Source organism: Budorcas taxicolor, chromosome 1 (assembly GCF_023091745.1).
Source record: "Budorcas taxicolor isolate Tak-1 chromosome 1, Takin1.1, whole genome shotgun sequence".
In the NCBI taxonomy this organism is placed as follows: domain Eukaryota; kingdom Metazoa; phylum Chordata; class Mammalia; order Artiodactyla; family Bovidae; genus Budorcas; species Budorcas taxicolor.
In genome coordinates, this window is record NC_068910.1 from 135,892,798 (window position 1) to 135,918,653 (window position 25,856).

Sequence of the window (25,856 nt, forward strand, 5' to 3'; positions counted from 1 at the left end):
GGATAGAGCAGCAGAAGTCAGTACCACAGGTGATCAGTTTCTGTCATGGCATGTCAAAATGTTGGCAGAGAAATGGACTATAAGAGGAACCTCCAGATGGGAAGAGGTAGCAGTCCAGGATCTGGATCCCTCTCTGAGATACCTGTCCTATTTGGATTTCATCAGATTTTTTTTCAGTCATTCCCTTTAAACTACATTTTGAATATGGATAGAAATCATTTTCTGGGACTTCCCTGGTGGTCCAGCAGTTAAGGCTCCATGCTTCCACTGCAAGGGGCACAGGTTTGATCCCTTAGGGAACTAAGATCCTGCATGCTGTGAGGTGCAGCCAAAAAAACAAACAGAAATAATTTTTCTTGGTTTCTCCTAGAGCTAAAATTGGTTTGTATCTTCAAAATAACTTTTGTAGAATGAATCATAGCCAAGAGAGATCAGCTGGCAAAATACTAGAGTTCAACTGATAAGAGTTCAACAAGATGGCAGGATACAAAGCAAGAAAAACAGTATGTTTCCTGATTTTCCTGCACTAGCAAGAGCTAGTTAGAAAATGTAAACAGATTTCATTTTTAAAAGCAACAAAGAGGTAAATTACCCAGGAATATACCCTAACAGAAAAGGGGACATTCTTTGAGATGAAAACTCGAACGTACATAAAGGAAATCTGAATAGATGGAAAGATAGGCACAGTCAATATTAGGAGATTAATTCTCCCTGAACTAATGTAAACCAATTTTTGTCCTAATCAGTTTCTCAGGATTTTGAATGGAACTTGATAAACTCATCGAGAATTTAGTCATGAACAGCTAAAATAGTTTTGAAGTAGAAAAAAACTGAAGGTCTACTAGATGTCAAACCATATCACAAAATTTTAATAATTGGTTAGGAGTAGACAAGTAGATGGATGGAACAACATGAAGAATCTAGAAATAACTCCTGTATATGTAGGAACTTAGTAAATGATAAAGTTGAAGAAGGACAGGCTATTTGATGTATGCCTTGGGAAAGTTAGCTATTTGGAAAAGTAAAATACAAATTCTGTTTAATACCATTCATATATAAGAAAAACAAATTCCAGATGGAATAATGGTCTAAATATAAAACATAAAACTATGAAAGTTAAAATATAGATGTTCTGTTCTCAGAATATGAAAAGCCTTCTTATCCAGAACCAAAAAAGCAAGACTATGTCATAATTTTAAACTTACATATGTCATAAAGTTAAAAGGGATTGACTTGGAGACAATGTTACTGACATATATTCACTTTCTAGAATATAAAAAGAACTACAAATGAGTAAAAAAAAGAAAGATGTAAGAAATGGACAAAGGATAAAATAAGTAATTTTTAGGAAAAATGCCAATAGCTGTTAAACCCATGGAGAGATGCTCACCAGAAAATGGGAAATGTGTTGCAGTCAGTGGGGTTGCAAAGAGTCGGTCACGACCTAGTGAATGAACAACAACAAATTAAAATTACCTCAGGAAAAATAAAAAAATAAAATAAAATAAAATTACCTCAGGGTTCCATTTTTTGCCTATTATGTTAGGAAAAGTTTGATGGTACTAAAGTGGGTGTAAGGAAATAGGCATTCTCATATTTTCTGGTGGAATGTATAAATTAATACAGCCATTTGGGGAATAACTGCAGTTCTAGTTGCTTCTAAGTGCCTTTTAAGTCAAAAAGATGCATATCCTATTACAAACTAGTTCTGTTTCTTGGTATATACTCCATAAAAGTACTTGTGTATGCACACAGGAATGGAGCACACACCAGGGTGTTCATTGCAGCATTATTGATAATAGTGAAAAATCAAAATGCACTAAACTTTGCTCTACCAACAGAGTAGCTAAATAGATACACTGTAATATATTCACATTATTACACAGACCAGAGCAGTTACAGAATAGCAGTATTGGTTGGCCAAAAAGTTCGCTTGGATTTTTCCATACCATCTTACAGAATTACCTGACTAACTTTTTGGCCAACCCAACAGATCTTTGTGTCTTAACATGGAAAGATTTATAAGACCTACCAAGTTTGAAAAGGCAAGTTGCAGAATGATACAATATATGGGGAAAAAAAATACGAATCTACAGACATACACTTGTGTATATATACATGTACATACACATTTCTCCTCCACCTTCAGAGGGTTAGTTTAATTCATGTAACCTCTGACTTCACCCTTACAAAAAGATAGGCAGAGAAAGATATGCACAAAGAGGTGGAGGGCGTAGGGGAAAAGTGGAAACTCCAATAGGCTTTGTCTTGGGAGAGATTTCAGCATTGGACTTGACTGTATTTAGTATCCAGGATGAGTTTAAGTAATATAACTTTCTAGAAACTGAGTGATACTTTTACCTGCAGCCCTCATAAATATGGAATATATCTAAGGCTAGAATGTTTAAATTTAGTTTCAGTTATTAATGATTTCTGCCATGGATTCCTTCTGTCTGTTAAGCATTGGCAGTAATTAAGACACTCTTCTTGTTTTGCCAGTATTTCATTTTAAGTTTCAAATTCACCAAGCTGACTTATTCCTGGAAAAGGCTGACCATCTTATTAAAAAGGTCTAATTAAAACATATACCAGTGTCCACAGTCTTAAGTGCATACAGTATAGAAGGTCTGAGTCCTTCACTCTATCAAGTGAAAAAGGTCTGAAGTCAAGTTCCAGCTCTAAACTCTTTAATGCATACTCTGCCCAGTGGTGGGGCCACAGCCTCCTCCTTTGCTTCTATCTGCTGTGGGCAGGTTCCATTTTTCACCAACTGATGGAACACAGCATCTGTGTTGTGGTTTCTTTTTAACCAGAATATAAGAAAGTATTTGCTGACTGAAGCCAGAGAAAAAAATAGACCTGAATTTCTTCAGGGTTGGCAGACTGCTGTTACAAAGGTAAGTAAGTGATAAAAAATGAAAACCCAGGCATGTCAAGGGGCTGAAATTATCTAAGGGGTGGGTGTTTTTAAATGAATATGAAGACGGATCATGAAGATAACCAAAGGAGAGTCTGGAGGCTGCAGGGAGGCAGCTCAGAGTAAACCTCAGTTCAGTATTCATCATCTGGCTGCCCAGTTTCCCGCTGCTTGCTGGAGCAAGTAAATTCAATCATTTCATCCCTGGGGCAGCTTCTGATGATATGGTTGCTCTATTGAAAAAAAGACATCTGCTTCTTGCCTCATGGCTCTTATTTCCAGATGATTCATACAGACCCAGAGAAATACTGACATGACTATTTTGGATTCACCAAGGGAGCAAGTGCACTGGGCTGCTTTCCAGGCCTTTGGGGAAGACAAGTGGCTTGAGAGCTTCAGTTCTGAATATGGTCTAGAAGCAGCACTATGTTTAGCCGTAGACAGTAAAGCTGTGCATGGGGCAGAGGAAGCAGGCCTACCCTCGTGACTCTGTCACAGATAGCAGGGTCTTGCATTTTAGGGGGCACTGCTTTGTTTTCCAGGTGTTTTTATATGTATGATCTCATTTGATCCTTATAATCAGAGGTAGGCAAGTCATTTAGGAGTCAGAAGCATCTCTGACCTTCCCCAAAGTTCATCAAAACCATTGACCATCAGGTCCTTGAACTCAGGTCTATTTGGATCAATGACACAATGTTAAAGAAGCAGAGTCTTGAAATAAACCTTTAACCCAAACCCAAAGGGACAAGATTTATGCATTTATCCTTGAACTAAATGCTAACTTTTAAACTTAGGTTTCATGTTTTAAATACCCTAGTTTATTAGTTGAAACCAGAATTGCTCTTGTGAATATTCTGAACTTACCCAACAGTATATCCAGGTATTCCCCTAAATTTAATCAGGATCTTTCAACACTGCAGACAGACTATAGTAACCAGTTCTTTGGAAAACATTCTGTTTACCTTTACAGTGTCTTTAAAAGAACAGGAGAGTTGTGAAATGCGAGATGAAGAGTGAAGACTGCCAAGCAGCATTTAGTACTAAGGATTCAGAGTCCAGGTCTGCGTTCTCTGAGTCACAATTCCATTTTGATTCCATTGTCAGTGAACTGACAGCAAAACTGATTATCCATGGAAGTTTTAAAATAGGATTTTTGACTTCCCATTTCTCATGGTTAGGCAAATGTTCTATAAGTTACTGATTGATAGCTCTTTTCATGTGACCAGGTGCCACCATAAACTCAAACACTTTGTAAACCAGAGGTATATACCAGCTGTCTTGGATACAAGTTTCCTGCAGCTTTTCTTATCTGACAGGAAACACTTGATTTTATTTTAATAATTGTTTTGTTTTTCCCCTTAGTGTATTCCACAACAGAAAAACGATAGTGACTGTGGAGTATTTGTGCTCCAGGTAAATTTTTTTTTTTTAATATACAATTTATAAACTTGTTGGGTTTAGAGAAGAGAAGGCTGATGTGTGCATGGTACTAGGTACAGGTAACAGAACACTTTTCCTCCCAAACCTGTCATTGAAAAGCAGTAGTTCTTGCATTTTCATATATTATCATTAGGAAGAACCACTTCTAAGGCTGAGGATAAATAATTGGTATCACCCGTGTATTATTAGAGGTTATTGGCAAGTCACATTGGAGACTGACCTGCATCGGTCCTATCATACACTCTTGGCATTTGCAGAATTAACTATTTTTTTAACCACTGGCAAGTAGTCTTTTACCAGAGTAAAAACTAACTAGATTTTAAATAAGGGCCACGTTCAGACACTGCGCTTTCTCATGCTGCAGGTTCCCTTAGGTTTCAAAGAGCTATAGAAAAAGTTATTATATTTACGAAGGAAATCATAGTTTATAATCCATTATTTACAGATTTCCAAAGATCTTGGAAGATGGGCTCACTCATATGACTCATGAATGTCCAGGGTTTGTAAACAAACTCAGGTTCTCACTTAAAGGCCATATTAGATTTGACTGCATTCTTGGCAGGTTTCACCTTGAGAATTGGAGCCCCTCTGGCAGTTTTGCTTTTCACAGTATTGAGTGGGGAGGGAAGGAGTATCCCAAGCCATATACTTACCTGAAAACTTGACTGTAATTTGGAGGTAACTTTTTTTTGGAGGTATATGTTTTAAAACAGTATGTTTTACAGGTCTAAACCAATTTTACCATTTGCCTTAGACCCTATTCTGTTAAGTCTGCATCTAGTAAAATGGTGCGTTGGGCTGATGCATAACTCCACATGCCACTTAAGTGTTTCTGGGACCTTTCCAGTACTGCAAGTGCCTCGCCTTAGAGCAGCCTTTCCAGTTTTCCCAAGAAGACATGCCCCGAGTGCGAAAGAGGATTTACAAGGAGCTGTGTGAGTGCCGGCTCATGGACTGAATCAGCAGGGACTCTGGGAAGTCTGACCAAGTTGGAGCAGGTGGTTTGTTACTTGAATCTCCAAACACTTATTTGAATTTTTACAGGTATTTCAGATCAGTGGTGTTGGGCCACTATTGTTACCTCAAGTTTATTTTCTGCCCTTAACTCATTTCTCTAGTGACCATGTACTATTTTTTAATGTTCAGTTTGGTTTCATTTTTAATTTTATGGATTCTGTGTGTGTCCCCCCCATATTTAATATTTATTATCCAAACGCATGCATATAGACAGAGCATGCAGTGCAGAGTATTAAAAAAAAAAAGCCTAGTAGATTTGGTGCAGCTTTTGAAACTTAGTTAGACGTGAACTGAATACAGGTTTAAATTTTAATTCCAGAACCTAAAAATGCAGGATGTTTTTGATAGAACCTAACTCTGAGAGTAGTAGATGTTCCCTGGGGCATAAGGGGTAGCTAGGAGGGGTTTTGACAGTCAGTCCTCTGTTTTATTTTTACCAGCAGCACCTTTCACTGACTTCTCTCTTCAGTGAGTCCCATTCCTTTTAAAGGATGAAAAGGAAGTGGCTATAAACTGACTGGTATGTTCTATTTATGGTGGCACACTTGTAAGCACAGTGCCTGCCTTGCGAAGAGTTAAGATATGAGAAAACGAAAGTGACCTTGCGGGTCCAATTATCTCCACAAATGAGATTTCAGCCTTGGCTTTAAGATTTATAATAAATGCTTTAATCTTATAAAAAGCTTTTGCTGAAACATTGAACTCCTTGGATTCTTCTGGTTTTGACCCATTAAAATTTAGTATCTGTCAAACTAGTGGTGGAACAAATGAGAATCCAGCTCAAGAGTAACTTACAAGTTGTCACTTCCCCTGTATTTTTTCCCACATGGAAGAAATTAAGATTTGCCAAATACCTATTTCAAGGGTATTTAAAATATAAACATTCAAAACCAATGACTAATTTTAGGTCTTTTGGATGTGGCTGGGGAAGAGAGAACAGAAAAGGTAATGAGACTTGATACTGTGGGGGTTACAGCAAATGTTATGAGTCTTTCCCTTCATTTCTCTAATGATTTCAGCAACAAATGCAGGACTTATCTGTCTCTGCTTGACCATCCCTGAGACTCCAGCACAGGAGTCCCTTTTTTTTTTTTTTTCGCTTCCATGAACCTCATCTGGGGGAAAGCAGAAGTGGCCCTGTCCTTACCCTTTGCTGCATTAGGATTAAAGTAATGGATCTTGCATCTTTAACAGAGTTTTGTGATAACTGGAAAGAAGAATAAGCAAATGGCAAAAGATACTTGGGTTAATGCCTCCTTAGGTGTGTGGAAGGTAGGGCCGACTGCCAGCAGTTGAGGGTGGAGTCAGAACATGTTTACGTGCAGGGTTCCCTATCCCCAGACATTCCAAGCACCAAAACCAGTGTTTACATTATAAACAGGCCAGCACTTTCCTACTCCCTCAGACTCAAAACTCCTTAGTATAAAACCAGGTCAGTATTTCTTCTTGTGCTTCGTATCATTAGAAAGATTGAGATTAGAGGCACTTTGTGCTGCTACAGGTAGGGCTGCATCCACATTGGAAAGGTGACAAAATGGGTTGGATGTTTTCTTGAGGTTTTCAGGCATAATTATGCAAACGAGATTTTTCAAATCTGTATGCCAGATGTTTGCTTTTTTTTTTTTTTTGGTAATTAGTAAGTAGGCTGTTTAAAATGTCTTATACTTTAGAGCGCCATAGTTCATATCTCACTGACAGAACCAGGCATGCAAGAGAGTTGGGTTCTGGAAAAAAATCTTAATGCCCCAAGCTTGAGTTGTCATTTCTTTCAGTCTGAGAAATGGTCATTCTCTTAGCAGTGAGGCAGAGAGAACCTACAGTGAACTGTCCCAAGTCATGGGTCTGTTTCATGTCCGGCTTAATAGGGCACCTTGAGCTACACTGTCCAGCATGCTTTAGCTTAAATGTCAAATATTTTAAGTCTGGCTAAAATGTTTGTTATTCATAAGAAGCTTGTTTCAGTACACACAGTTGCTTCCCACTTGCCCTTCCTACCCCTAGTCTTGTGATTAGGTATAAACCTCTATTTAGCCTAAGTCCTCCATTAGGATGGCCTTTTTTCCTGATGTTTGCAATAATGGTTTCCTTGCAACAGAAATTTCTGAAATATAGTCTGGGCTGTTGGTAGAAGAGACAGGCATTGTTTTGTTTTACTCTCACTAGCTTGGCACTGAATTGTCTAGGTGCCCACAAGGTGGGCAGACCTTACGCTTTGGGGGTTGAGGGCAGGCCTTACACAAACTAAAAGCTGCTTATGATGTGCCTTCAACAAGCTGCTCAGTCCTCTCCATCAGCAAACTTACCAGTCTGTAATTGCTTTTATCCTTTTGTAAAATCTATAGCAATGAATATAGATTTAGTTGAACTTTTAGTTCTCTCAAACTAAATGGCTCAGACGGTAAAGCGTCTGTCTGCAATGCAGGAGACCCGGGTTCGATCCCTGGGTTGGGAAGATCCCCTGGAGAAGGAAACGTCAGCCCACTCCAGTACTCTTGCCTGGAAAATCCCATGGATGGAAAAGCCTGGTCGGCTACTGTCCATGTGGTCACAAAGAGTCGGACACGACTGAGCAACTTCATTTCACTTTTAGTTCTCTCAATCATAGAGAACCAATCTTCTCTTAAGAAAGGGAGAAGCAGCAGCTGCTTGCTGCCAGCAGTCCCCAAATCATTTTTTGGGCTTTGCATTTTATTTTCTATGTATCATTGAATATAATTAACACTGGTCACCATGAATTCATAGTTGGAACAAAGAAACAGACCTGAGACATCGCCAGCAGTAGCCTAAGTAGAGCTGCCCCCTTTCTCTGCAGATGTGGTGTACTACTTCTGGGTTAGAAGGAATAACTGGGAGCTCTGCATGGATCAGACCCTTTAGGCAAGAACCAGTGTGTTAATAGTGTGAATTAGATGTACTGACTACCTGCTCTGCTGAATTGTTATGAAACTGAACTAATAAGCAGTTATAAAACACATACTTTGTTATGTGCTAGGCTCTGCCTCCTGGCCTGTAGATAATTTAAGAAGACCTAGGGAATACCATCAGACATGCTAATTGTATTTGGGTGTTAACAAAAGCAGATCTAGACAAGCTGTCCACTTAATGGTACCTTTTGGTCAGAAAAAATTTATTTAAAGATTATGATCATGTAAAATTACTCAAACCTTCTAGCAAACATATTTTTTGAAAAATAAACTAAATGCCTTTATAAATGTGTGTTCTCTCGTGTTGGGTAACATGTACTGTTTGGCGAGTAGTACTTTTTCCCAGTGGCACTCCAGTCACGACAAGGCTTATCTGCATAGGCTCTAAGCAGCTCACTGTCCAGTAGCAGCACTTTCTCCAGTAATGGGAATGTTCTGTATTTGCATCCACTACAACAGCCATTACCACAGGTAGGTATCGAGCATCTGAAACGTGGCTAATGTGGCTGAGGAACAGTTTTAATTAGCTGCATATAGCAAGAGACTACCATATTAGTAACTCTCAGATCAAAATGGACATGCAAATTCTACACACTATGCAGATTCTCCCCCAAATGGATTCCAGGCTAAGAGTGTTTCAATGTCTCTTGGTGAGGAAAAACACAGTAAGTTGGTCCAATTTTATTGAAATCTGTTACAGAAGACAATTCAAATATGAAATACTGTCTGTGGTTTTAAGGCCTATAGAAATCTGAATCATGTTTTACTGCAAAATAATATAAAATACATTAATTCAAACTACTGTAAAAAAGACTTTATGTCCTCATTAAATTACTTGCACGTTTTCCTAAATACTTACAACTAATTTAGAGATATCCAAATAGCCAATTTAAATTTGAGAAAACACACACTGTAACATGAAAGCTGTTCACATTGAGATACTCCAGCCACAACTTCACAAACTCCTGGAAAGTAGGAGATACTTTGTTGCTAGATGAAAAAAATCTCACTTAGGTCAGGGAGAATTATACTAGACTAGCAGTTTAAAATGGGCAAGAATTCATGTAACATTAGAGAAATCATCTCTTGCCTTACAAATGCAAAATAAATCCTCTAGACTCCCTTCTGAGAGTTGTAGAGACCATCAGCTGACTGTCCAGCCTCTGAAACATAGCACAATTGGAGAAAAAACAAGACAGACTTCAGTGTAAGAACTGGCCAAAACATTTCCCAAGGGAACCATTTCTGATTTTGTTAAGCCATTCTCTCAATCTGTAAGCTCTTTAAAAAAACAAAAAAACACAAACACCACAAAACACTCCATTCCCAAGATCAGTCTGAAAATGAAAAAAATAGATCTGAAGGCGCTCACATCTCACATTTTGAAAAAAGTGTTTAGTAAATAAATATCCTTCAATCCCTGTCCCTTATTTCCTGATATACAAAGCATGTAAAGCAGGTGGTGTTCCCCAGGACTGTCTAAAGCTTACTTTTATACCAACTGTTTAGGAATTTCCATTAAGTTTTGCCTTTACAGATTAAAAATCAACACAGGAAAAAAAAACAACTTCAGTTATCAAGCATCTGTCCCCCTAATTTAGAGCAAAGCTACATAACATAGCAAAAGTCTCCTTATTAAACTTTACCTTATGAAAACTTAAAACTTTTAAAATAGTAATTCCAGGTCCCAAGGTAGACCATGAACCTACTTAGATGCAAACATGGTAGACACTTAAAAATTTTTTCCAGTCTTCTAAAAGAAGTGTGTTTTTGGCTGACAGATCAACATTATACATGAAGTCTGTTGCTAAGGAACACAATTTTTGACCTAGTAACAGAAATCATTTTGGTAATCTGACACAAAACCAAGATTCTAAGATTTAATTCTACAGAATTAAAGGCATTCTTTTGGATTCTGTTCTTTAATAATTTTTAAGAGGAAAACCATGACAAGGCTTCCAGCTCAGTAGAAACATTGATTAAAGCTTGGTTTAAAAAAAAAAAACAAAAGGCAGGTTTGCAGACCTTGGGTAACACCCGTCAAATTCAACAGGCCAAAGGAGTGGGCTTTCATGATGGGGCTCTCAACCACTCACTGGTTTTGGGCCAGTTTTCCATAGCCACCTCTTCCAGCATCATAGTCCTGACGATATTCATCTCGTACCTTAATTGAAAAGAACATGTTACAGTACAGAGATTAGTGTAACAAACACGCCTTCCAAAATATGTCAGACAAATAACTAAGCCTTTTCAGATGTCATAATGTAAACATTGTTCAGTGTAACATGATTTTGAGCAACTGATGATAAAGTTCAATTGCCCTGCAAAATTATTTTAATACTGCTTTTTTTTTAAAAACCAAACATCAGGCTTACACACTCAGCATTCAAAGATAGCACATTCCAAAGAATATTTAAACTATACTGAGATAAAAATGGAAAAGTTGTTTTAGTACATTCTGCTTTGCTCAATATTCCTGCAGGAGAATATTCAGCCCGTTGCAGAAGTCCAGTAATGGTTGCTTGCAAAGATACACTATTTAATGATATTTTAAAATATTAATAATTTATCAACCCCAATGGGTGGATTCACTTCAAGCCAAGGTTATAGGCACAGTTATTTTGAGAAGAGCAAATACAAATTGACAAAACACATCGTTTAGGACTGGAATCCCAGGCAAAGGCTGAGCACAGAAAACCTTCCTGCGTACCTGGCCCCCAGAACGCCCACGGCCATACTGCCTGCCCTCCTTAAAGCCTGCATCCCAGTCTGTACGAATGATCCGGTCATCCAGACGAGTTCCATTTATATACCGCATGGCATTTTCTGCATCTGCTCTTGAATAGTATCTTAATTATGATTATTAAGGAATTAACATTTCTCCAGACATTTTTGTAAATAGAGGAAGAAACATCTAAATGAAGCTGAGTTAAAGAGTACAAAAACTAATCCAACCAGATGGAGACCAAAGACATAATTTGGTTTATAGGCCTGTTGAAGTTGGTCCAGAAGCAGTCAAAAATGGTATCTTATCCTCAGCTACACTGATGGTTTTTTGGATAATCCTGTTAAATACCCAATCCCACTATCTCCATATTTTCTTTTGCAAAATACGGATATGTTCTGTGCAGGTTTAAACCACGAACTGTTATCCAAGGAAACAACAGCATCTTTCGGTTCCCTGAATATGAAGCTGTACATTCAAGAACAACCTTAAAAAGAGGTCTGCCTAAGACCTGCCATCACATTTCATTAGAAGGAAACACTCAAAAAGTATCACTCAAGTCAGTAGTTCTAAACCAGATCTACTAAATCTATTTTTGGGATGCTATTAAAAACTATATGTAAGTAATTATATCTGGATCTAGGAAATACTGATCTGGACCTTTCCCCTTGTCTATAATTACACAGGTAGGGAAACACCTGCTGAAATTCCAGTGTCTACACAATGCCTAGCACACCTGGGCATTCAATAATTCTTTGTTGAATGAAATGAATGCTAAAGGGCAAACTGGGGGCGGGGGCGGGATACTGACAATGAAAGGTAGCCTTTCTTTTGGGTATTTGTCATCTTGATTATTGATCTTTGACCTTCAAGGCAAATGCAAAAACATTCCAGTTCTTAAACACTGATTAGTATCTAATATTTTCTTTGTCTTTTTTGTCCCCTGTGAATTATTTTACACTCTCGGCACCAGAGGTGAAAGCAAAACCTGGCCACTCGTCCCTTGTGTCTGAAGGAGTAAAAGAAGCTTGCAGAGCCCAGAAATCAGACACCAAAGTCAGAAGTGGGGAATAGGTTCAAACGTGGGGCTTCTGATTCAACCTGATAGTGAGCACATTTTGTCTTCTTTCCTTCTCAGGGCCTCCATTAGACAAAAGGAAAGAAACATATACCCAAAGAGTAGAAGAGGCCATCAGCAGATGAGAGATGCAAAAGCTAAAGATTAATAATGGGTGAAACAAAGTCACAGTAGGAAATACTCCTGAAAGGCTTAAAGGAGACAGCAAACCCAGGAAGCTCTTAATTCCAAGTTGATTAAGTAGTAAGGCTGCAAATAGGGTTTAATTAAAGGTCTCTATGTGGGAAGAAGACCTTTTAGCAGGAACACATTTAATTCCAGGCAAATAAAGAAGATAGGGTTACTGACTGAAGGAACTATGGCATTGTCTTTAACATCAGCAAGCTAAAATCTTTTTTCACTCTAGCATTTAAGAAACCCACATGTCCCAAAGGCAAGGCAACAACTTAAGAAGATCTGCCTAGATCCACAAAGTCAGCCTTTTCCCCCAGAAACCAAGGGATCACCAGAAATTTAAGGAAATTTTACAGCATAAATACAATGGAAAGAAACAATTCAAGGCACAGAAAATTCAAATGACATGGTGGACTAGGTCTGGAAAATTTCTCAAAATGACCAAAAAAGAAAATAACAGTTAAAAAACAAAATATGAAAGGGTAAATCCAGGTGGTCAAATGTATGGAGAGGTTCCAGGGAGAGAATGGTCACAAGTAAATATGGTTACGACATGTACAAGCATCAAGCTATATGCATCTACATAATACTATGTAGCTGTTATAAAAAGAGGTAACCTACATGTGCTAACATGGAACAATCTCTAAAGTAGGTGAAAAAAAGTGCATACAATATGCTACCGCACATAACATAGAATTACTTCTGGAAAGACACCAATGAGATTGATAGCTAATGTCTCTGAACTTAGAATGATAATGGGGCTTTTATTTTTCAATACACTCTTTGAACTTTCTGAAGTACCATAAGCATATACATTTTCAAAGATTTACTTAACCAACTATCAAAAAAGAATGGATTTCAGAACATAATGTATATGTTACTAGCCTTCCCAGTGTAAACAGTATAGACATATTGGACAGAAGGCAGGAGTAGATGAAGGAAGAGGAAGAGGTAAGTGCAGCGATGCTAATCAACAAGTGTCCTCACTCATCTTTCAAAACAGGCTCAGCCGCTCTTGGCCCCAGCTTCGGGCAACAGCTACACGAGACACACAGGAAGGATACTCCACAAAGCAGAACCCACATGCTGTCTTCTTCATTTTATCCAGGCCCATGATGATTTTCTTTATGTCACCACTTTTGCTGAAGAGCTCATAGATTTGTTCTTCTGTTGTGTAAAAGGAAAGATTTCCAACATACAATGTACAGCTTTTCTTCAGTAATTTTTCCTGTTCTTCATTGTCACCCTAGAATTTCCGAGATAGGGAGCAAAGTGGGGGGAAAAAAAAGGCACAAAACAATATGAAGGGTATGCTCCAAGTTACATTTTTTAGAAGTATGAATTTAACATGGATACCATACAGAAACAACAGGTAATATGTCCACCTCTAGGAAGAATCAAGGGACTGCAGGTCAGGTTTGTGTGTATGGTCTCATTTAATTTATCATCATCAATCTACCTGAGGGAAGATGGTTAAGTAACTTGTCCAAGATCATGCAGCTAATCAGTAGTTGCAGTTGGAACCCAAGCCCAGTCTTATCCCTAATCCCCTATTTCCTTAAAAAGTTCACAGGACAAGAGTCATTCTACAATAAAAATAGGTTTTTCAGGACTTTGGAATGAGACACGAAACAAGTTTATTACTGCAGTTACTGACTTGTTAAAATTATGGTCAAGAAGCATTTTCCTCTTTCTTTCTCACATGTTTAAGTCATGTCCCAACAAACAGCTTACAGTTTAAGACAACTAGTATTAGTACTTATTTAAGGTAAGACATAATATAGATACCATTCAGGAACTACTGTAGAAATTCTATAAGACAGTATCTTACAGTAGTCTAAACAAAGCTATAGGCTTTAGACTGCAGATAGACAACAGTACAAGTTTAATCCTTTCACTATTGTAATCTTGCAGGATGCTTGAAATTCAACATGGCTATGATGTGGTACTTTCTAAAGTGAGGGATAGACGTGTAAAATAATGTCTGTGCATGTGTTTATTCGTTCAGTCATGTCCAACTCCTTTTGACCCCATGGGCTGCAGCTCACCAGGCTCGTCTGTCCATGGGATTCTCCAGAGGAAAATACTGGAGTGGGTTGCCATGCTCTCCTCCAGCATATCTTCCCAACCCAGGGGTTAAACACTGGTCCCCTGTATTACAGACAGATTCTTTACCAGCTGAGCTACCAGGGAAGCCCATAATCATGCCTGGTATATAGTAAACATTTAAAAAACTAAATATTGGATAAATCTGAGATCTTTCTCAATTTTGCCTCAAATTTGTTTTCCCACCCTACACACACATTTTAGACTTTCTCCACACCCACCCTCTTCTATACCTGATCCCTCCTTTCTCAATCTTCTGAATCTTCAACAGCCCCTCCCTTTCTTGTGCTGGATTAAGATTACTTACCTCCACTGTACGGATTAAGATTATTTACCTCCACTGTACTCTTAGGATATGGAAAACTGTCTTCCCTCTCTACGCTTTAGCAGACGCTTCCACAACAGCACTCAATACAAATTTACTAAATAACCAATAGTTAATGAGTGTCACCTTCACTCCATCCCTGTCTTTGCTGATACTGAAGAACCCACCTTGAATATCTGCAGCCTCGGCCATTTCACAGAATCTGCTATGACATGGGTCAAAAGAAACTTTCCCTCTTCGGAAACCCAGCAGTTCTCCGATTTTGACATCCAGACCCTTAACACGTTGGTCCCCCTCCTCACACCGAGGGCTCCCTAAAGGTGGAGGCAGGGCTCAACTTTGTCTGCCACCAGGTACAAATCTTTTGTAGGGCCGTTTTACTAGCCTATGGAAAAGGGAAACGCCAAACACAGTTTGGTAGATGTAACTTAAAAGTCCCGGTATCTGGATCAGGATGGTGCTTCCACATACTGCACGTGTCAAAAAGACACCCTTTTTTGATACTTGCAGCAAAATCACAAAGTCACTTTCCGGCGACACCGTTCGTGAAAACGCAAGCCACCGCTACTACTGCCGCCCATCTGCAATGGCTCGGAAACAGAGAGCATCTGCTAGGGAATGTGAAAGCCTGCCTCAAATCCCCTTCCTACGAGAGAGGGGGATTTGATAATATCCAAACGCCCTTATCGGCATCCATTCCCCAATAGGCACCCAGGCTTCCCTTCGCATTTCGGGATACCAGAGAATGGGAGACGACACAATGAGACAAGAGCAAACCGAGTCTCAGCGTTCTGGCCCGAGGCGCTTTCTCGCGACCCGGCTTCCCTCACCCGGAAGTGCTGGTCCCGGTACTGGCTCAGCTCGACGTAGGAGTCGCTGCGCAGCGCCTTCAGGAGGCCACCCGACATAGTGCAGAGAGGTGGCAGAGGACACCGCCACTCAAGAGTATAACCAGGTAGCCCCAGCAGTGGCGGAACCGGAAACGCGCAGATACGGCTGCGGAAAGTCGAGATCCCGTGCTCCAATCCCAGGGCGGCAGTGTCGTCACCAGGCGGCGCCGGCGCACACACGGCCGGTAGTCAGGTGTCGCCGATCAGAAGCGAGAGCGGCGTGCTTCGGCTTCCGGGTCGCTCCGAGGATGGTTCTGCGGCGGCTGCTGGCCACCCTCCTGCACAGCTCGCAGCTGGTGGAGCGTCTCTCAGAGTCTCGGCCCATCCGGCGTGCGGCACAGCTCACCGCCTTTGCCCTGCTGCAGGCCCAGCTCCGCGGCCAGGACGCGGCCCGGCGCTTGCGAGCCATCGCGGCTGGGCCCGCTGGCTCCCTGGGCCGCCGCGCTGCCCGTTTCAGAGACAGCTTCACTCAGGAGCTACGCCGGGGCCTCCGGGAACGCCCGCGGCCACCACCAGGTAGCCAGAAAGGCCCAGGAGCAAACCCCTAAACCCAGGCTGGGCCAGGTCGAGGTCGCCTGTTTCCCCTCTGGGCTGGACACCGGCCTCGGCGCTAAGGAGTCATCCCTCATCCCTGACCATACACACGGCCTGGAATCCTGACTCAAGTTGTTTGCCTATATGCGTCCCACTCATCAGAGAGCCCGGGCCAAACTTGACACCCCCAGGGAAGCCGTGATCGGACAGGACACAGCGAAGGAAGAAACTCCCCGAAGCCTGACAGAGATAGATAGGCTCGGCCCTGATTCACCGCGGGCAGAGAGCCATGGACCTAAGTACGACCGGCGAGAGGTTTAACCTCAGCAAATGGGACTAAAACTAGTGATCGATGCTGCTGCCGCTGCAGTGATGTAGCAAGTCGCTACTTCCAGGGGAGATCCTGGATGGAAAGACAATCCTGCAACTGCCAAAAATCCTCTGATTAAATGTGTGAGCTGAGTAATGGGTATTGTTACAGGACAAGGTTCTTTTGCCCCGTGCGCAGGAAGCCAAATGCGGAGATGCGAAGGTTTCCAGCGAAGAGGATTTACTGGCAAGGCAGCCAGGGGAGAACTAGTCTCAGATCTGGCCTTCCTCAAGGCAAAGGGGTTGGGATATTTATGGGATAAAGCAGCAGCAAGACGGCGGGAGGTGTGGGGAAAGATGATTGGAGAAAGGTGTGGTAATTGTAGTTCTGCACAGGTGTAACTATGCCACATGCATCTGCAGCTTGAAAAATAGAGGTTCTTAGCACCATCTGGGAGAAGGAAATGGCAACCCACTCCAGTGTTCTTGCCTGGAGAGTCCCAGGGACGGGGGAGCCTGGTGGGCTGCCGTCTCTGCGGTCGCACAGAGTCGGACATGACTGAAGCGACTCAGCAGCAGAAGCAGCACCATCTGCGGAGAAGGCAGTGATTGCACCCCACTCCAGTACTCTTGCCTGGAAAGTCCCATGGACGGAGGAGCCTGGTGGGCGGCAGTCCATGGGGTCGCGAAGAGTCAGACACGACTGAGCGACTTCACTTTGACTTTTCACTTTCATGCATTGGAGAAGGAAATGGCAACCCACTCCAGTGTTCTTGCCAGGAGAATCCCTGGGACGGGAGCCTGGTGGGCTGCCGTTTATGGGGTCACACAGAGTCGGACATGACTGAAGCGACTTAGCAGTAGCAGCAGCAGCACCATCTGAGGGTGGAGTTTTCTGCTCTCTGATGTCAAAAGGCAGAGCATGCCCAGTTGGACGGTTGGTGGTCCTATCCAGTCTTAACCAACTCACCTTAAACTAGACACAGCTGACTCCAAGAACCTGGAAAACAACTCACCATCAAACATAGCTAGGCTTGGTGCTGCTTCCAGGCTGAGGGAGTCATAAGATGACCTTGACTAATGAAGGCAGATGAGATGGATCCACCCATGCCTTCAGTATGAACCTGGTGCTTATCTGAGAAGGTGGATTAGGATTCCTGGGACCATAGGAATTACACAGTACTACAGTATAATAATAATGTATATTATTATACATTATAATACTAGTTAACACGTACTGAATATTTCCTCTGTTCTGGGCACCACTCCTTATAACCACTTTCACATGTGGAAGTGTAATGCTATTTCTTAACTCATTTTCTGTTGCCGCCACCACCATCACCACTGGGTATCAGGACAACTGTCTACCATGGGACAAGTCACCTGAATTCCTTGTCCCTATTTTAGAGGGTCTGAGATACACTCTATGCTGCAGCTAACAGACCCACAATTAGGCAATCCATGTATGCACTGATTGTCTCTAATCAGGCTACAGAGTTAATCATGCAATCTAGAAAGCTCAAAGCAGGAGAAACAATTTATATTCTGACTCTGTGGGAGTCACAGAGGGAGCTGGATAGCATGGAGACCTATCCTGGGCGTGAGGCAGCAAGAGCAGCTTGTCCTCCTCTTTCCTGGTGGTCAAAGATCTGACTTGACATTCTACCCTCCAGCCTTCCCATCAGAAGCGCTTCTGGTCAATCCTCTCTGAGGCCAGTGTCCCACTCTCCTAATGACAAAGTCTTAGTTTGGCACCCTGCTCTCCTGTCCCCCATCTCCCAGACCAGAGACAACTCACTGAATTCTTCTTTGAGCTTGACAGTAAGGAGCCCAAGGAGCTTGTTCATTCTGCCTTGATTGCCTCACTGGTCTCAGTCCCACTCGTTTGTCTCTGGATCTGGATATCAGAGCAGCACAATGTTAGCAGTCCCCAACCCAACCCCTTACCTTCAACATAAGCAGCCTTCAAGCACACTCACAGTTGGGTCTTTTTCTAGACTGGCAGAAACAAAAAGGGAAACTGCAGGAAGCAATGAAGCTTTTAGCAAGCTGGCCATTTGGTAAGGAAGGAAAGGAAAAAAAGAATGAAGGCAGATGTTTTATATTTTGTGGTAGTGTGTGGGAACTAAATTCCTTCCATTTGTAGGAGTCTGAGAACAGAGCAAGAAAACGGTCCTTTCTTCTCCAGCTAGAGGTGACTCGGATGCCTCCTGGCTTTGGAAGCCTCCAGTGTAATCTGGCTTGTCATCCCAGCACTTACGCTACTACTAAAGAAACAGACCAAATTCGTTCTACCACCCCCAGTGGCAACAGTCTCCCAACATGCCTTTCAAGCGCTGCTAAACTTTGCCAGAATGTGAAGCCAGGAAGCAACTCACTCCACTATCCTGCAGGGCAATTTCAGATCACCCCTTAATGCCACACAAATCTAGATACCAACACTTCACAAACAAATTGTTAGCACTCAGGCCACTACGATCTACATGGACTGCTACACCAACAGCTCCTCTAGGGAGTTCTGAGTTTGTGAACCTACCTGGCGAAGGAGAGAAACAAGTCCCAAGAATGCCAGAGGAATCTGGGACCTTAGAATCTGGGTTATCTCCAGGCGGCACTTGGCTTTTATCTGTTAGGCAAAAAAAACTAGCTGCAAAGTAAGTGCTTACAGGTGCCCAAGATGATGCTAAGCACTACAGGTAGGAAAAGAAACCCAAAGTTAGTAACAAACCACAAGAACATGAAACTATCATGAACAGGTCCTATAATTTTGAAGAGGGAACTATTGGGTAGTGTGCTACAATTAGCTTAGGCCGGCTCAGAAGAGGGATCCTTGGCATCTCCCAAGTTCAGTAACATCATTTTAGTAGTTTAAAATCATCCATGGTGAGAGTATATACAACACAGAAGTTGGCAAAACACCAGAAATAAGGGCTATTTTGCCCCTAGAGAATGGGTTGCTAAACATTTACCAGCCTGCCACTGATCCTCTCTGTCAGGGCTGGAGTCCTGAGGCAGATGTGGCTGGGGACCCCAGCAGCAGCCTGTGGGAAGTGGAGCTTCAAGATGACCCAGGGCTCTAGCTGGCGGAAGGTGCTCCTCCAGCCCACTGCTCGCAGAGGCCTGGGTACCTCTGGTTCTCCAGAGACGGCAGGGTTGTGAGGAGGGAGAATGAGGACAGGCTGAGTGCCACAGCTGCTCACAATCCCAGTGGACTGGGCAGGGGTGCCCTGTGTTGCAGGGAGCGGCATGCCCAGGTGTGATGGCTTTCACCAACACAGCAGGTATGGGTTCGGAATGGGGTTTGCTCTTGAGCCTGTGAAGGGGCTTCAGACAGAGGCTTTGAACATGGAGAGTGACCAGACCACATTTAAGGTTTTGTGGCCAAATGCCACCAGAACCCAGCCTTCTGTCTCCATTCCCATGGGGCTGAACATCTGGGAGAACATCTGGGCTCTCTGACCCCTGACGAGTGAGATGCAGGGACTTCCCTGGTGGTGCAATGCTGAAGAATCTGCTTTGCAGTGTAGGGGACACAGGTTTAATCCTTGGTCAGGGAACTAAGATCCCTCATGCCTCAAAACAACTCAGCCCACACACCGCAACTACCGAGCCCATGCTCTGGAGCCCATGAGCCACAGCTAGGGTCCGTGCACTGCCATGAAGTTCCCACGAGATGTGACAAAGATCCTGCATGCCACAGCTAGCCCCAGCACAGTCAAATAAATAACTATGAGTGAGGTGCAGACGTCTTCCACCTCTCTCGGGGACAGGAGTAGCAGAGTGGATAGGAGAAAAATTCCAGAACTACTCGGTGTGGTACTAACCAAGCATTGAGACAGATGCCGAAGTGCCTTTAAATACACCACACCCCCTTCTATGCTTACAGAGCTTTGGGAAGGAACTTGTACTGTGGACCCAGGAACAACACAGTGTTAGCTGGCAGACACCTCAGAGACCATCGTGCAGGCTGGAAAACAGGCTGGGTGAGGGGAAGGGGCTTTCTTAGCATGTAGCCATCGTGGAGAAGACCAGGGACTCGAACTAGGCCTCCTGAATCTGAGCTACCTTCTTTTGAATATCACTACACTGCCTCCTTCCAGGTATCTAGGAGGCCAAAGGGTTGTCATGACAGCAAGAGGGTATCTAGGAGGCCAAAGGGTTGTCATGACAGCAAGAGGTAAGGCATCCTGGAAGCTTTAGGGGAAGTCATTCAGGAATGTCATTAGGAGATTGCTGTCTCCTTTCACAATCAGGTGCGATTTATTTGTTTAAAACATCACAGTGACTGGAAGGAATAGGGCAGGAATAGACATTTGGCATCACTGATTACATTAGGTTCTTTGGGGACCTTGGCGTCAGGACCATGACTGATCAGATCTTTGGTTTTTGAGGGGAAGTGAATGTCAGTTTACCCAGGAGGTGGAACTGCACAGGAGAGGCAGTGGTGGGGATTCTGGAAGGGAAAGGAAAGGAAGAGAATCAGGCTCTGTCCCAGTCTAGCCAACACTTAGAGGTGGAAAGGGGCCCTCACTTAGGGCTGAGTCTTGGGCAGTGGCTTCTGTGTCATATTGTCAGGCTTCTCCCCCAGCTCTAGGATATGAAGGCTGAGATGGTCCCTCCAAGCCTTGCTCAGCAGGGAGGACAGGGCTGGTGGGTCCTCCAGGGTCAGGTGGGGAAAGATGAGCGTCTCACTCCTGAGTGGGAAGCGGCACTTCCTCACGGCCAGCCTGGTGGTGCCAGGGGTCACCACAAACAGGCGGCAGAGCCATGGCCCCCCGGCCGCTTGGCAGGCTGGGTGTCTGGTGAAGTTGTTCAGGGCTTGGCACAGGACCTGGTCCTCAGCCCCGCCCATGTCCACCACGTCCACTGGCAAGCCCAAGCCTGGGAGGTGCAGGAGGTGCCGGGGGGGCATGTAGGTGTGGGTGAAGACGAGTGTGAAGTGGGTGGGTACACGCAGGGCCTCAGGGGCATGAACCACCCGCTCCAGGTGCCCCAGGCCAGGCACAAGGCCCCCCTGGTGCAGACAGCCGAAGAAGAGGGCACCCAGGATGTTGAAGAGGGCCAGAGTGCCCCTGCAGGGGGCTGGCTGGGTCTGCAGACTACAGAGCAGGACAAGGGGCACCAGGAGGGGGATCAGGAACCGAGCCTCCTGGTGGCTAAAGGCAGACAGCAGGGTGAGGGGCACAAAGTAGAAGAGCAGGAGGAGAGACCTGGGGCTGGGCCGTGGGCTCCAGGCTTCCAGTGTCCTTGGGAAGCCCATCTGGGCAAAGGCCTGCAAGCCAGCCCACAGCTGCTGCCACGCAGCCTGCAGGCTATGGGCGTGCAGTGCCCCAAACAGCAGGAAGCCATTGACAGCCAGGTGAGTGAGCCTCGCATGTGTGCCGTGCCTTGCCAGGTTCACCGGATCCAGGTTGTAGCGCAAGAAGTTGGCAGGCGTAAGGACAAGGGTGCTGGGTCTAGATGGACCAGAGAAGTACCAGCTGTCCACAGCCACAAATACCACTGCAGTAAGACTTGCCCCTGGGAGCAGCGCCAGGGCTTGCTGGGTCAGTGACTTGAAGCTGGAATCTGTGGCTCCACAAGTGCCCCAGAGGAAGAGGGGGACCAGAGCAAAGGCCAGAAAGGTGGGCCGGTTGAAGAAGCCAGCCACCACGAGGCCCCCAAGAAGCCAGCCATGCCACCGTGGGCCTGGAGCGGGCTTCCTAGGTGTGCGGCTCCCGGCCACCCTGGGGGACACCAGTACCAGCAGCCAGGCGAAGAGCAGTCCCTCAATGGCATTGGAGAAGGTCCTTGTGTAGAAGACCAGGGTGACGTAGGACCCTGACAGCAGGAGCAGGGCGTTCCAGCGCTCCGCCCCCCAGCCTGGAGCCAGGTGGTACACGGCCAGGTCCAGGGCAAAGGAGAGGGCAGTGAGGAGGAGTCGGGGCCCCACCAGCAGCATGTAGCCACTCACCGCGCCCGGCCATGGCCCCCACTCTTCCCAGAGCCTGAGGAGCCAGAAGGCAGAGCCAGAGGTCAGCAGTGGGAAGACCGCCGTGCGGCAGGGGCTGCTGGGGTGAAACTCCCAGGGCCGGGCGGCCTCGACGCCCAGGACATCCCCTGCGGAGAGAGGAGAGGTGAGCCAGATCCCAGCTCAGGAACATGGTAGACCAAACCCCAGCCTGGCCCCCAGGACTGTCTGCGCCCCACACAACCCTGGGGCTGTGAAGCTGACAGAGCCCACTCCTGAGAGCAGGTGACGTCATGGGGGACCGCTGGCCCCAAGGCAGGGAGAGCCCCCAGGTGGGTGTGACAAAAGCCACAGGAACCCTTCAGACCAGAGTCATCTGCAGCTGGTGCTGATGAGACAAGAACTAGCCCGGCCCACACCGTGTGATACCCTGAGCAGGGAGGTTGGGTGGGACTTCTGATTCACAGAACTGTGAGCTTCCAGGTCAGCAGTGGGAAGACCACCATGCGGCAGGGGCTGCTGGGGTGGAACTCCAGGGTTAAGCTGCTAGGCCTGTGATGGTCTGCTGTGCAGCCCCGCGCCTGGGAAGCGAGGTAACACTGTGCCCTGGACAGCATGTGTGGGGAGGAGCAGGGGGAGGCTCCATTCCCCTTCTTGGCGCTCTAAGGTCTCCAGAGTCAAAAACGCATCTCTGTGATCATGACTGTCCTCCAGGCCAGGCAGTGTGAGAGTGCAGAAGGGAGTGAGCAACTGTGCTTATGGTCCAAGGTTACTAGTTTTATCTAGGATTCTTAGTTTTTAAAATGAATATACTTGTGTAATTAAAATTACTTGCTGTGTGGCACTTGCTGTCCGTGACCCTGTACCCCACTGTCACAGAGCTTGGAGTGGGGGTGAGGGAAAAAACTTAATTTCTGCATCTTAGCTCCAGGTCTCACAACATCTCCCACTTGATAACACTGCGGGTTGTTTAAGGCTCTTTGCTTCTCCTCCTATTCGTCCAGACTTTTGGCAGTTTTCTCTATGTCAGAAGGTGGAAGGGAAAAAATAGAGTCTCGGGTCAGATCATTCGGCTGCTTTTTACTGGCTCAGGTTAAAACGGGGTGGAAAAGAAGACCGACCTGGGCTTCCTTGGTGGCTCAGTGGTAAAGAATCTGCCTGTCAGTACAGGAGACGTGGGCTCAATCCCCAATCCAGGAAGATCCCACATGCTGCGGAGCAACTAAGCCTATGGGCCACAACTATTGAGCCCACGTGTCACAACTACTGAAGCCGTCACACCATAGAGTCTGTGTTTTGCAACAAGAGAAGCCACCTCAATGAGAAGCCCTCGCACCATAACTAAGAATATCCCCGCTCACCACAACTAGAGAAAATTGCCCGTGAAGACCCAGCAAGACAAAAGTAAATAAGGTTAAAAAACTAATTAAGACTGGACTTTTCAACTTTAAAAACAAATCCACCTGTTGAGGTCTATGGCAGAAAGGACTGATACCTCCTTAATATCCATTTCTTCCTTCATCCTTAGTCTCTTTAGCTGGGCATGTGGTCAGATACAAAGACTATATTTTTAGCATCCCTTTGCAGCTAGGTGTGGTCACGTGACAAATAAAATGAAAATGAGCAAAAAAGTATGTGACTTTCAAAATATGGCCTTAAAGAAAATAGGAATGCCTATCTCTTTTGTGGTGGTGGGAAAGACCCGGTGTTTAACCTGATGGCTGGAGCTCAAGCAGACATCTTGAGCCATGAGGAAGAAGGCCTGTGACCACAGCATCTGAAAAGCCTCAAGGTTTCTGGCAACTGTCTTAATGATGTGTCCTATACCACCTAGAAGCGAAGTTCCAACAAGTGAGCAGTCTAGGTGTGAGTTCCCTCAGACATCACATGAACCTACAGAAGCAAAGTTTCATTATTATGTCACAGCCCTGTATAGGCTTCCCCAACCACTGGGGAAGCCCAACTTTGAAATCCTTCCCCTGAGAAGCCCCAAACAGCTTTTGTTCTGAAAACCCGTACTGTTGGTATAAGCAGGAAAACATCAAAGAGGCTGGCATTTCATTGGTAACATTTAAAGGTCAGTGTCGCCCCTCAGGAAGGAGATATGAAATTCCTACTCTCAGATTCCTATGCCAGAGAGGCTGGTGGATTTACTGCTCATTTGCACAGACATTTTTCTCCCTCTGCACTAAATATCCAGGGGCTTCCCAGGTGGCACAGGTGGTAAAGAATCTGCTCGCCAATGCAAAAGACACAGGTTTGATCCCTGGGTTGGGAAGATTCCCTCAAGAAGGAAATGGCCACCCACTCCAGCATTCTTGCCTGGGAAATTCCATGGACCGAGAAGCCTGGTAGGGGTTGCAAAATCAGATAAAATTGAACATTCAAGCATGCTCTAAATAACCAATCAGCTCCTCGACCAGACTTTGCTGCACAAACTTAACCACACATGGGAAGTTTTACCTGCTATGACCTCAGGAGACTGGAAGAACTCATCAGGGTGCACGTAGCCTGTCTGTGGAAGGAGACACCACACCAGGCGGAGCAGGCCAAGGCTGCCCCACAGGACCCTGGCTGCCATCTCCACATCAAATTGCTGCAGGGACACTGGGCCAGAGTCTAGAATGACTTCAGCTGCTACAGATGCTATTCTGGTTCCACAGCTCTACATCTGCCAAGGATAACATTCGTTAGTTATTGTAATGTAAATCATATGTTCAGCTGTCTGAACAAACTCAAAATGGGTCTACACACAATACAAATCTTAATAATAACAGCTGCTGTTTACTAGTTCAGTTCAGTTCAGTTCAGTCGCTCAGTCGTGTCCGACTCTTCGTGACCTCATGAATCGCAGCACGCCAGGCCTCCCTGTCCATCACCATCTCCCGGAGTTCACTCAGACTCACGTCCATCGAGTCCGTGATGCCATCCAGCCATCTCATCCTCGGTCGTCCCCTTCTCCTCCTGCCCCCAGTCCCTCCCAGCATCAGAGTCTTTTCCAATGAGTCAACTCTTCGCATGAGGTGTCCAAAGTACTGGAGCTTCAGCTTTAGCATCATTCCTTCCAAAGAAATCCCAGGGCTGATCTCCCTCAGAATGGACCGGTTGGATCTCCTTGCAGTCCAAGGGACTCTCAAGAGTCTTCTCCAACACCACAGTTCAAACACATCAATTCTTCGGCGCTCAGCCTTCTTCACAGTCCAACTCTCACATCCATACATGACCACAGGAAAAACCATAGCCTTGACTAGACGGACCTTAGTCGGCAAAGTAATGTCTCTGCTTTTGAATATACTATCTAGGTTGGTCATAACTTTTCTTCCAAGGAATAAGCGTCTTTTAATTTCATGGCTGCAGCCACCATCTGCAGTGATGTTGGAGCCCCAAAAAATAAAGTCTGACACTGTTTCCACTGTTTCCCCATCTATTTCCCATGAAGTGATGGGACCGGATGCCATGATCTTTGT

General features: G+C 44.4%; 4 protein-coding genes across 5 annotated transcripts in view; 2 read left to right on the forward strand and 2 right to left on the reverse strand.

Annotated features, from left to right (window-relative positions):
• SENP5 (SUMO specific peptidase 5) overlaps positions 1-5,536 on the forward strand; it is a 27,058-nt gene extending 21,522 nt beyond the window's left edge. The window contains exons 7-9 of the mRNA XM_052653590.1: positions 2,814-2,897; positions 4,280-4,330; positions 5,205-5,536. Of these exons, the coding sequence (XP_052509550.1) occupies positions 2,814-2,897; positions 4,280-4,330; positions 5,205-5,315 (246 nt within the window). The 3' untranslated portion in view covers positions 5,316-5,536. The remainder of the gene's footprint in view (positions 1-2,813; positions 2,898-4,279; positions 4,331-5,204) is intronic.
• Positions 1,398-15,672, reverse strand: NCBP2 (nuclear cap binding protein subunit 2). 2 transcript variants are annotated; one of them, XR_008200733.1, is made up of 5 exons: positions 15,537-15,672; positions 13,340-13,521; positions 11,009-11,147; positions 10,324-10,462; positions 1,398-1,444 (listed from the first exon to the last, which is right to left on the reverse strand). XR_008200733.1 is itself a non-coding variant. In XM_052653702.1 (4 exons), exons 1-4 carry the CDS (start codon positions 15,612-15,614, stop codon positions 10,391-10,393), a joined length of 471 nt encoding a protein of 156 aa, XP_052509662.1. In that variant the 5' UTR covers positions 15,615-15,672; the 3' UTR covers positions 8,978-10,390. The 2 variants fall into 2 exon arrangements, 1 of the variants encoding a protein (XP_052509662.1); XM_052653702.1 differs by lacking the exon at positions 1,398-1,444 and having other exon boundaries at positions 8,978-10,462.
• A 117-nt stretch (positions 15,673-15,789) lies between these two features.
• Positions 15,790-16,596, forward strand: NCBP2AS2 (NCBP2 antisense 2 (head to head)). Its single transcript, XM_052646114.1, has one exon. It carries the CDS (start codon positions 15,845-15,847, stop codon positions 16,142-16,144), a length of 300 nt encoding a protein of 99 aa, XP_052502074.1. The 5' UTR covers positions 15,790-15,844; the 3' UTR covers positions 16,145-16,596.
• Positions 16,597-20,732: 4,136 nt separating this feature from the next.
• On the reverse strand, positions 20,733-25,060 carry PIGZ (phosphatidylinositol glycan anchor biosynthesis class Z). The gene is given in 2 exon segments (XM_052643214.1): positions 20,733-22,538; positions 24,853-25,060. Coding segments are annotated over 2 exon segments (1,776 nt in total). The 3' UTR covers positions 20,733-20,970.
• Between the last annotated feature and the right edge of the window lie 796 nt (positions 25,061-25,856).

Excerpts from the sequence above, each read along its gene's own strand:
- NCBP2 (XM_052653702.1), bottom strand. The coding sequence starts at position 15,614 with ATGTCGGGTGGCCTCCTGAAGGCGCTGCGCAGCGACTCCTACGTCGAG. Across the intron at positions 13,522-15,536 it reads ACCGGGACCAGCACTTCCGG|GGTGACAATGAAGAACAGGA; the intron begins GTGAGGGAAGCC and ends CGGAAATTCTAG. Across the intron at positions 10,463-11,008 it reads GTGGGCGTTCTGGGGGCCAG|GTACGAGATGAATATCGTCA; the intron begins GTACGCAGGAAG and ends TTTTCAATTAAG.
- NCBP2AS2 (XM_052646114.1), top strand. The coding sequence starts at position 15,845 with ATGGTTCTGCGGCGGCTGCTGGCCACCCTCCTGCACAGCTCGCAGCTG.